The sequence below is a fragment of the Oryctolagus cuniculus genome, chromosome 1, assembly GCF_051225735.1.
Source record: "Oryctolagus cuniculus isolate XC-2025 breed Fujian yellow rabbit chromosome 1, ASM5122573v1, whole genome shotgun sequence".
In the NCBI taxonomy this organism is placed as follows: domain Eukaryota; kingdom Metazoa; phylum Chordata; class Mammalia; order Lagomorpha; family Leporidae; genus Oryctolagus; species Oryctolagus cuniculus.
The window spans coordinates 4194130-4206137 of record NC_142867.1 but is presented as its reverse complement, the minus strand read 5'-3'; the positions used below and the strand labels follow the sequence as shown (position 1 = coordinate 4206137).

General features: G+C 48.9%; 1 protein-coding gene across 5 annotated transcripts in view; it reads right to left on the bottom strand.

Annotated features, from left to right (window-relative positions):
• Positions 1–12008, bottom strand: part of KMT5B (lysine methyltransferase 5B) — a 67727-nt gene that overhangs the window by 39276 nt on the left and 16443 nt on the right. For 4 of the 5 annotated variants that reach the window (XM_051840841.3, XM_051840842.3, XM_051840844.3 and 1 more), the window contains exons 2-3: positions 10808–11040; positions 3358–3505 (exon numbers count right to left, since the gene is read on the bottom strand). In XM_051840841.3, the coding sequence (XP_051696801.3) occupies positions 3358–3505; positions 10808–10964 (305 nt within the window). In that variant the 5' untranslated portion in view covers positions 10965–11040. Of the gene's footprint in view, positions 1–3357; positions 3506–10807; positions 11041–12008 lie in introns of those variants that run through there. The other variant, XM_051840846.3, reaches the window with a different exon arrangement.

Here is a 12008-nt window from a genome sequence, read left to right as displayed (position 1 = left end):
CAGACACTTCTTTGCACTCCAAATAGACAGAGGTCTATAAGCTATCTATTGGTAATCTACTGCTCCAATAAACCCCTACAGATTTTCCATAAAATAGTATATGCGAAATGACTCAGTCAATATCCTGCTAAATTCTCGCTCAAAAGATGAAGAGCTAGAAGGAACAGTCTTATTTCAAACACGTGCAGGATGAAAACACGCACCCTTCATCACTGACACGATCTCTGTGTCTTGCCAAGTGGCAGCAGACAGGCCTGTGACAGCCGCCCAGGAGGGAGGGAGAGACGACCACTGCACAGGTGCAGTGGCTTGCGGCCCACCTGGGATGGCAGCACTGCTATCCCACCATAAGCTGAAAACTTTAGAAACTCTATAATTAAATGCTGCACTGAAAAGTACAAATGAATGTTTTCCTCTGTAGGTTTAACCAGTTTAATTTTAGATGCTTCAATTTCTATGGGAAAAAAACTTCTACATACAGGCGTCCTCAAACATAGTAAGGTCTTAAGTTTTAACAGTATTTGTATGGTAATCTTGAACTTTACATTTTATGGCTACAACTTTTTTCTTTTCTTTTCTTTTAAAGACTTATTTATTTGAAAGGCAGAGTTAGTGAGAGAGGAGTGACAAAGAGAGACTGACCACTGGTTCACTTCCCAAATGGAAAAATGGTTGGGGCTGGACCAGGCTGAAGCCAGGAGGTTCATCCGGGTCTCCCACATGGGTGCAGGGGCCCAAGTACTGGGGGCATCTTCTGCTGCTTTCCCAGGCACATCAGCACGGATCTGGATGATAAGCGGAGCAGCTAGGACTCGAACCAGCGCCCTTATGGACTGCTGGAGATGCAGGTGTTGGCTTAGCCTGCTATGCCTCAACACCTGGGCTCTGACTACACGGCTTTAACTGAGCCCCTGGGAACTACCAGCAAGGAACTTCACATCCACTCATCGTATCAGCGCACTCACAGGCCTGAGGCTTCCCCCTTTGCTCCCAGGACAGTCTGGGAGTTTGTCAGAAACAGAATCTGCATCTTACACGATTCTGCAGTCGTCTAGGAGCACTGGTACAGGGAGTGCAGTCTTTTCTATTGCAAAGACCAGCAGAGGGTCCATGTTCACCCTCTGGGTCAAGGGCAAGGCTTTGGCACACGTCAAGTTCCTTCAGAAGCCACTGAAACTCTGGCTGGGATACTGATGGCATACAAAAAATTTATCTGGAAGGCACGTGAGTAAGACAGAATCTGGCAGCTTTATGGAATACTTCAGCATGTTTCACGTATCTATGTATGTCTCCACACAATGAGCACCATGTGACCTTCTTACGACTCCAGGTCAGGACCACGTGCCTCCACGGTGACACACGGAACACTTCCAGACTGTTCTAACAGAGACTGAAACACTCCCATTTCTCCGCTCAGCCTTCAAAAGCCAACCAAACCTACAAACAAAAACCTCAGCAGGGCGCAGGGTCGGGTGGGCGGGCACCCGATGTAGCAGTTAGGATACCTGCACCTGTACCAGATACCTCGGCTGAGTCCAGCCCCTACTAACGCACACTCTGCAAGGCCGCACACGATGATTAAAGTGGTGCAGTCCTGTCACCCACTTAAGGAACCTGGATGGAATTCCTGTCTCCTGGCTCCATCCTGGCGCAGCCACAGCTGTTGTGGCATTTGGAGAATGGGTCAGTGGATGGGAGCTGTCTGCCTGTCTCTGACTTCCTCTCAAATAAATAAAAATAATTTTAAAATGTGGGTAACAAAAAGGTGACTTAAACACAAGCAGGGTCTTCCAGGAGGACAGCGAGCCCTGCTCTCTGACACCCACTAGGGAGAAAGTGAAATGGACTCACACACTGCAAACCAGACCCTAGCTGGACATCGGGGCGTGCAGCCTCGCTCATTTCCCAGGGAACAGCCAATGTCTCAATTTCACTGCACGGGTTCACTTCGTTTTCACGAGTAAAAGCAGACAGCAGCAGGAATTGCAGGAAAACACCGACCTTCCCCAAACCACGCTCTCTGTGGACTTGCAGTCACTAAGTGAACACACAGTGCACTGCTTTAATTCCAGCTTGGGGTAGAACACAGAGCGGTCGGGGAGGCCAGGACTCGAGAGCTCCCTCCCCTCACCTGTGCTCACCAGGTCACACCACGCTCCCCAGTTCAGCATCAGTGCCTGTCCACCCGGCCAGCCACTTCCTGCAGGGCTGCCCCGTCCTGACGGTCTCTGCTCGAAGCCTGGCCGGCGTGCTTTCCCACCCTCCGCCATGATGGTTAAGAAGTAAGGAAAAGCCGCAAAGCTCGGACCTCCCGTTTGGTGTCAGAAACAATTATGAAGTGACTGAGGGAGCAATGATACAAAAATATCTAGAAAAAAAGAGTTAAGAGATCTGACCTCAAAAATTAAAGGATGACAGATGTCAAGACTGACATCATAGTATTTTATATTTGTAGCTCTTGACAGTAAAATACTACATATTCACCTGCATACCTGTATGTGTACTAGATATAACATCTTTAAAAAATGTTCTCTTGGCCGGCGCCGTGGCTCATTAGGCTACTTCTCCGCCTTGCGGCGCCGGCACACCAGGTTCTAGTCCCGGTCAGGGCGCCGGATTCTGTCCCGGTTGCCCCTCTTCCAGGCCAGCTCTCTGCTGTGGCCAGGGAGTGCAGTGGAGGATGGCCCAAGTGCTTGGGCCTTGCATCCCATGGGAGACCAGGATAAGTACCTGGCTCCTGCCATCAGATCAGCGCGGTGCGCTGGCCGCAGCGCGCCGGCCACGGCGGCCATTGGAGGTGAACCAACGGCAAAGGAAGACCTTTCTCTCTGTCTCTCTCCCTCTCACTGTCCACTCTGTCTGTCAAAAATAAATAAATTAAAAAAAAAAAAATGTTCTCTTAGAATCCCAAACCTTAACCACGATGGCAGAATTCCCTTTATACAGTGGAATTATTTAAAAGAAGGACAGTGTATTAACAAAATCATGAAAAATACTGATGTAACCTACTTGCAGCAGGAAAATGCAATCATGCATCTTCAAGGTTTTGCAGGATGCTTCTAAGATTTTCCTTTTCACTAAGATAATCACCACCAGCATTTAGAATACGACATGAAGATGCTTCCCCAGCACTGTATTTCACAGAAACGTTTCGAGGTCAAGTAAGAACACAGAATTGGAACTGACAAGACTCTGGGCTTTGCTTGCTCCTCTGGTTCATTTACCGAAAATTCTTCTGAGGCAAAGAACTCTCCTCCAATGTCATTTTAAATTTTGAGCAGAGATAAAATTAGCCATCTATTTTCTTAAATTCAACATCATCATCTGTCCATTCAGGATAAAGACATTTAAAATTACCTGGTATTCATTTTGTGTGTCTGAAAACCTAAGTAAGGATCGAGAACCAAGCTGGTTGCGAGGTCGTCATTCTCACAGAGCTCCTTGGCGGACATCCCAGAAGACGGCACATAGCGACTCTGTCCTTCGAATCCCGAGCTGCCGCTGCCTGTGAGAGAAGCAAGTGACTCCACTGCAGACCACTGGACGCTGCCCCAACACTTCTGCCGTCTGACATTCAAGCAAGTAATCAAGAACTGAAATTGCTTAATGTTAAGACCTTAGTCCAACAGCAGAATATGACAAAGTCACTCAGTTACTGAAGGAAGTCTGGCTCGCGGGTAACACCAGGTTCTGGAAACCAGGTTTGGCTGGCTTTGAGAATCTTCTTCGAGAAGCTTTACTTTCCCCTCCAAGCAACAGCTGAGAAACAGGGGAGGGGAGCCTGTCCATTACCAACAAGATGGCACGTGGGGCACTACAGACAGAACCAGGAAAAGAGGCAAACAAGCGGAACATGAGGTGTTAGAACTGCTGTAGATCTCAAATGCGAAAAGGACTTCTTTTTTTTAAAGATTTATTTGAAAGGCAGAGTGACACACAGACAGGGAGAGACAAAGAGAGATCTTTCACCTGCTGGTTCATTCCCAAATGGCCACACAGCCAAGGCTGGGCCGGGCCAGGCCAGGCACTCCATCCCAGTCTCTCATGTGGACGGCAGGGCCCAAATACTCACACCACCTTTCCCTGCCTTCCCAGGCGCATCAGAAGAGGACCAACGGCACTTGATTGGCACTGGCTATGGGATGCCGGCATCCCAGCAGCAGGCTAACAGCCACAACAGCGGCCCCCAAAATGACTCTTGAGAAGTGAAAAGTTCAGCTTCGTGTTTCTATGAATGATTTTTTTATTTTTTTGACAGGCAGAGTGGACAGTGAGAGAGAGAGAGAAAGGTCTTCCTTTTGCCGTTGGTTCACCCTCCAATGGCCGCTGCAGCCGGCGCACTACGCTGATGCGATGGCAGGAGCCAGGAGCCAGGTGCTTCTCCTGGTCTCCCATGGGGTGCAGGGCCCAAGCACTTGGGCCATCCTCCACTGCACTCCCTGGCCACAGCAGAGAGCTGGCCTGGAAGAGGGGCAACCGGGACAGAATCCGGTGCCCCAACTGGGACTAGAACCTGGTGTGCCGGCGCCGCAGGTGGAGGATTAGCCTAGTGAGCCGCGGCGCCGGCCATCTATGAATGATTTTATCCCCACTTTGTCGGCAGCCTAGGCTCAGAGGTTAAGAAACTTGCCTATGGGGCCAGCGCTGTGGTTGGCGGGTAAAGCCACCACCTGTGGTGCCGGCATCCCATATGGGCACCAGTTCGAGCCCTGGCTGCTCCTCTTCCGATCCAGCTCTCTGCTGTGGCCTGGGATAGCACTAGAAGATAGCCCAAGTCTTTGGGCCCCGGCACCCATCTGGGAGACCCCGAAGACGCTCCGCTCCTGGCTCCCAGCTTCAGATCGACCCAACTCCAGCCGTTGTGGCCATTTGGGGAGTGAACCAGCAGATGGAAGACCTCTCTCTCTGTAACTCTGTCTCTCAAATAAATAATAAAAAAAAGAAACGTGCCTTTGATTACAGAGTTAGGTAGTAGAGATGAAGAAAAACATAGATAATGATTGGCTGATTTCTAATCGACGTCTGAAATAATTTTCAGTGACTAGGTGAGAACAGGGACTAAAATATGTAACTGAAATAGCTGGATTTAAGTGGGAGAGAAGTGGTGTAAAGAAGGAAAAGGAGGTCGCATTCACGTGAGACTTCATCAGTGCCGATTGCACTTGACATAAACATCAACGAACGCAGAAGTCAGCAGCACAGGTGTTTAAAAAAAATTTTATTGGGGCTGGTGCTGTGGCACAGCAGGTAAAGCCGCCATCTGCAGTGCCAGCATCCCATATGGACGCCAGTTTGAGTCCCGGCTGCTCCACTTCTGATCCAACTCTCTGCTGTGGCCTGGGAAAGCAGTGGAAGATTGCACGAGTGCTTGGGCCCCTGCACCCGCGTGGGAGACCTGGAAGAAGCTCCTGGCTCCTGGCTCCAGATAGGCGCAGCTCCGGCTGCTGTGGCCATCTGGGGAGTGAACCAACAGATGGAAGGAAGACCTCTCTCTGCCTCTCTGTAACTCTGTCAAATAAATAGATTTTTTTTTCTTAAAGATTTATTTGACAGAGTTAGAGAGAGGCAGAGAGATGTTCATGTATGTGGAACACTGTAATGTTGTTTCCTGTGACTGCTGTACTGAAATGTAATACACCAACTTAAAGTGTATGATTTAATGTTTCCCCCTCGTATATCCAGAGTTGTGCAGCCATCACTCCAGTAGCAGTTCCCCCTGTTCTTGCCTCCTGCACAACCCCTGGCCCCAAGCCCCGTCTGTGGGTCTGTCCGTCCTGAGTCTTCACCTACCAAGTGGCTCTTTATGACTGGCTTCTTGAAAGAAGAGTTCAAGGCTCACCCATGCTGTAGCATGAATCAAGGCACACCCTGCCGGAAGGAAACACTGTTCCTCCCTGTCCACTCATCGGGGCACACAGCTGGGCTGTCTGCACTCCTTGGCTGTTCGCAGCAGCTAGTGCAAACACTTGTACAGGAAAGCTGCTCTTAGCTACACACTCACTCTGGTAACTGTGTCACCACTGAGCTTCCACCACCGGGGTGGCAGGGCCCAGACGCCCCACGTCCTTGCTGACACGTGCTCCTGGAGGCTTTTGGACTCCAGGTGTCCTTGCGGCTGTGAAGGGGTAAGACTACGTCTCCCCTACTGAATTTTCCTGGTACGCTTGTGAGAAGTCCAGAACTAAAATGTGGGATTATATCCCGTGAGTCCACAGGCTCACATACACATGCCAGAGACCACTGAGGTTCTGAAACAGGAGCAGGAGTCCCCCAGCCTGGTTCTCCTGTCCTGTTTGCCTGAGCGGCGGGGAGAGCGAGCACGAAGCCTTCCCTCCCACAGGCACTCCTCAAATGCCCGTCAACAGCTGAAGCTGGAGCCAGGAACTGGGAATGCACTGTAGGTCTCATGGCCACATGGGAGGCAGGAACCCCATTACGGAGCCATCACTGCTGCCTCCCATGGTGCGCAATGGTAGAAAGCTGGAGCCAGCAAAGAAACCGATGTACTCGGATACGGGTTGTGGGCCTCTTAACTGCTGGGCTAAATGCCTGCTCCCAGCTTTGTTTTCTTTCAAGACTTTCTGGCTCACCTGTGCCATGCATTTCCATATAAATCTCCGAATCGGCTAGTCATTTTCTGCAAAGCCAGCCTGGGTTCTAGTAGGAACTGCACGGAAACCATAGCTCATGTGAGGAGTCTGCTACCCCAACCACACTGCCTTTCAGTCAGTGAACGTGGACATATTTTTCCCTTTTTATGCTACTGTAAATGAGATTTTAATATTTTTGGATTGTTCACTAAAAGGGTATAAAGAGGTACTGATTGCTGCATAATGATCTTATATCCTGCAATCTTCTTGCACTCTTCATTAATCAGTGGATTCTTCAGGCTTTCTGGACAGGCAATCCTATCAGCTACCAATGGCTTATCTCTTCCTGGCCAATCTGAGTGCCGTCCGGTTCACGTTCTGGCTCCAGGACAATGCTGAGGAGAGGCAGTGGGAGTGGACATCCCCATCTCGTTCCTGACATGAGGGGAAGTGCCTCTCTGTCACCGTTTCCACAGCTGTCCTTGCCTTCCGTGCCCAGGGCCCCACCCTCACGTCTGCCGCATCTGTCAAACGGTTACTCTCTGACGACCGGACGATCGTGTGGTCTCGTCCCACATTCCCATCGATCTGGTTTACCAGATGAGCAGACCTGGGGCTCCTCCCTGGGGTAGAGCCCATTAGCCCGTGAGAGAATCCTTTGATGCTGCTGGATCTGGTTTGCTGTATTTGCTGAGGATTTTTGTGATTACATTCAGAAAGAACACTGGTCTGCAGTTTTCTTGTGACACCTTTGGTTTGGTAGCAGGGTGTTAAAATGTGTTTGGAAAATAGGGAAGAGTACTTCCTCAGAGTTTGTAAAGAATTCACATTAAGTCTTCTTTAGACATCTGGCAGCATTCGTCACCGAAGCCACATGGCAATGGGATGTTCTTTGTGGGTTTTATTCATTCATTCATTCATTCATTCAGAATTATTTTATTTCTTTGAAAGACAGAGTTACATCTTCCATTCTGCTGGTTTACTCCCCAGATGGCCACAACGGCTGGAGCTGCGCCAATCTGAAGCCAGGAGCCAGGAGCTTTTTCCTGGTCTCCCACATGGGTGCAGGGGCCCAAGCACTTGGGCCATCCTCCACTGCCTTCCCAGGCCACAGCAGAGAGCTGGATCAGAAGTGGAGCAGCCGGGACTAGAACCGGCGCCCACATGCGATGCCGGCGCTACAGGCTGGGGCTTTACCCGCTGCGCCACAGTGCCGGCCCTGCGGGTAATTTCTAAATTACTGATGTTCTTTGCTTGCTATAGGTTTATTTAGATTTTTCTGTTTTCTTCACGAATTTGCTTCTTCCTAGAAATCTGTCCATTTTACCTAAGTTGTTGGTAGACAGCTGTTCATGGTATTGCTATCGTCCCTTTTATATCTGTAAGGCAACAAACAATGTTCCCTCTTTCATTACTAATAATTTGAGTCTTCTTTTTTTTGGGGGGGTCTTGCCCAAGGTTTGCCAATTTTGATGTTTTTTTCAAAGAACCACTTTGATTTTCTGATTTAGTCTACCAGAGCAGTCTCCATTTACTCACTTCCATCCCAACCTTCACTCCCTTCCTTCTACCTGTGTGGAGCTCAGTCCACTTTCTTTCTGATGTTCCAAGTGCAGAGGTGAGGTTACTAATTCGAGCTCTGTATTATTATTATGGGTTTCTTACTACTATAAATTTCACTCCAAGTCACCAGTTTGGCTGCATCCTATAAATTCTGGTATACTGTATCTATCTTCATTTTTCATCTTAAGTGTTTTCCGATTTTTAAATTTTCATTTATTTAAAAAAATAAACATTTAGGGGTTAGTGATACTGCACAGAAGATTAAGCTGACACTGTGACACCAGCATCCCATGTAAGTGCCTGTTCCATTTCCCATCCATCCCTTGCCAATGCGCCTGCGAAGGCAGCAAATGACAGCCCAAGTATTTGGTCCCTGCTACCCCATGGAGACCCAGATGGAGTTTCAGGCTCCTGGCTTCAGCCTGGCCCAGCCCTGGTGGTTGCAGTCATTTGGGGAGTGAACCAGTGGATAGAAGATGCCTTTCTCTTTCTCTCCCCTGCTCCTACCCCCTAACTCTGTCTTTCAAATAAACAAATGATTTTCAAAAATATTTTATTTTACTTGAAAGAGTTACACTCAGAGAGGAGAGGCGGGGGGGAGGGAGAGGGAGAGGGGGAGAGGGGGAGAGGGGGAGAGAGGGAGAGAGGGAGAGAGGGAGAGAGGGAGAGAGGGAGGGAGGGAGGGAGGGAGGGAGGGAGAATAAGAGGGAGAGAGGGAGAATAAGAGGGAGAATAAGAGGGAGAGAGGGAGAGAAGGAGAATAAGAGGGAGAGAGGGAGAGAGGGAGAGAGGGAGAGAGGGAGAGAGGGAGAGAGGGAGAGGGAGAATAAGAGGGAGAGGGAGTGGGGGAGGGAGAGGGGTGTGGGTATCCCAGCCAGCAGCTCAGCCACTAGGCCGACATGTTCCCCTGCAGCTCCTCTGTGATTTCTCCTTTGACACCCTAGGTGTTTAGCAGCGTGTTTACTTTCCAAGGACTCGTGAGCCCCTCAGACTTCTTTGTTACTGATTTCTAAATTTTACCCACTGTGGTTAGAGAACGTATCGGGATGACTTCCACGCTTTTAAGTTTATGAAGGCACATTAATGGACCAGCTCAGTGTGTCTCAGACAATGTTCTATGCACACCCGAGAAGACTGGATTCTGCTGTTGTTGGGCAGAATGTTACAGATGTCTGTTAGGTTTAGTTAACTGATAATGTTGTGGGGCCGGCACCGTGGCACAGTAGGTTAAAGCTCTGCCTGCGGCGCCAGCATCCCATATGGGCACTGGTTCTAGTCCCGGCTGCTCCTCTTCCAATCCAGCTCTCTGCTGTGGCCTGGGAAAGCAGTGGAAGCCATCAAGTCCTTGGGCCCCTGCGCCTGTGTGGGAGACCCAGAGGAGGCTCCTGGCTCCCAACCGGCACTCCAGCCGTTGTGGCCATTTGGGGAATGAACCAGCGGATGGAAGACCTCTCTCCTCTCTGCAACGCTGCCTTTCATTTAAAAACAACAAGCACTGAGATACGGAAGGACTGCACTGTCTGTCCTCCCTTCAGCGTGGTCGCTGGGAGCTGTGCTGAGGACTCTCTCTGAAGACAAGCCCCGCTCTGCTCCTGTGCCTCCATCACTGCTCTCTGCCCACACAATTCTTGCCCAGTATTACTCTGTGATGCTACATCCTCACATTCTGGGCTTCCCTAGCCCGCCCCTCTGCGCCTGTCTACTCATCTATCTCCAACAATGAAAGCCTCTTTGCACTATGATGCACAAAGGAAGCCAAAAAAGTTAGAAGGTGAACCAATTTACTGACTGGAACCAACACCACTCACTGGGTCACTGTACTTTTCAATCTTTCAGGTTCCCACCAAATAATGAGCACGGCAGGATTAGGGTGCACACAGAACCTTAGGAGTGAGCTGGTACCACGCAGGAGCCCACTCAATCTTGGCCTCTCTCCTGTTCTCATCTAGCTTTCTACAGAACAGTGACCTGATCTGCTACGGAGCTAGGTCGAGGGCGCTCCAAGTCCAGGGAACAGCACAAACCCCAAAGAGTAAGGAGAAAGGAACAGATCAGAACTGGTATAATCTACCTGGAACTGCAGAAAAACCCCAGGCCGACCCAAACCACTGGGAGTAAGCCAATTCTGACACAAACTAAGAAAATCCAATAGTGGCGAGATCCTTGTTAAGAACACGGGAACCTTAAAGGTGGTCCTCCTTCCCACGGGCACGGAAGGCAGTGATTCCATCAGGACCAGAACAGCTGCAGCGTGTGGAGCCGCCCGACAGTGAGTTCTGTTTATCCTACATTCAGAGCTGACTTTACTGCTCTGAGAAGTTATCAAAAACACACATACTTACAACAAACGTAACAGAGTTTAAACTCAAAAGAAACCAAGCAACAGCACTACAAAACTTATAGATTAACCATTCAGATATAAATTCTACAAAATAGATTTACAGATAGGAAAGCATAATTACGATTATATACACTTAGCACTAGCTTTAAGTTTTCCATATTGCTTGATAAGAATTATTTATGAAAACCCCTATACTATTAACTATGAAAACGTAAAAATTGTTTTGCAGACAAAACAGAATACACATTACAGACTGGGAAGAATCAATGAGCCCAGCACAACGGCAGCGCTGAGCGTTCAGGGGTGTACGTACATCTGCTGGACTTCCTGTCCACCGCGTTTCTGCCTGCCTTCAGGGCGTCCTTGCCTGCGGGCTGGAACTTGGACTGGTTCTGCTGATGGTCAGACAACTTGCCTCCACTTCTCCTGCCATTCACCACCATGTTCTTGGATTCTCCCAACCACTTCATACCCACAGACAGCCTGACTCAGGTGCATTTAGTCACTCTCTTCAAACAGCTCCGAGAATAAGGTCAACGTTCTCTCCTAAGAGAAACAAACAAAATGGGGAGTCAATGCAGGAAAGAGCACGGTAAGCAGACCCTTGAGAAAGACAGAGTATCACAAAGTGGCTTAGTGATGTGTCTCCGCTTTAAGGAGCACCTGCCGCCCCCCCTTGACCCCCACACAATGCCATGTTCAAGACAGCGGTGCCCCCGGAACCTGATCACACGTAAACTGAGGTGGGGACTCACTCTGCCTTTCAGTCCCTGTACTCAGAAGAGTGGCTGACACTGAGCGGGTGCTCAATACTCATACCCGACCCTCAGAACTTTAATTAGCTGCATTTGGAAACTGAATGGCTTGGATAGTGGAGAATTCTGTAATCTACAAGGACCTTGGGAAATGAGAGTAAAACAGATTACACCTGTTGAAATGAGAAGACGGCCATTCATCACAATCTCATCACAGAATCATGTTTTAGTATTAAATCAGACAAAAAAGGCCATACACTAAAAACTACAAACATACAGAACTTTAGAGCTAAATATATGGAATATTGATATCACCAGTACAATTCCTTCAATTTGCAGATGAAACGGAAGCCAAACCCAATGCCATGCAAGCCTGTAGCACTCATGAGTAGAGGCTACCCTCAAATCTCTCAGGCACACCAGACCAGAACTAATTCCCCTTTCCACAAAGACACAGGAAAGTACAAACAGTAAGTTACTTCAAGCACTCCCAGAAATGCAGACCTGGACGTGCCCTTAACGATACCCAACACAAATAGAAAACTTAATTTTTGCTTCCCTCAGGTCTCCTTTATGGCAAGGAATACTTTTATTTATTTAATATTTATTTACTTGAAAGGGTTACAGAAAAAGGAAGAAATACAGATCTTCTACCTGCTGGTTCACTCCCCAAATGGTTGCAATAGCCAGGGTCAGGACAGGCTGAAGCCAGGAGCCTGGAACTCCAGGGGTCCAGGTACTTGGGTCATCATCTAATGC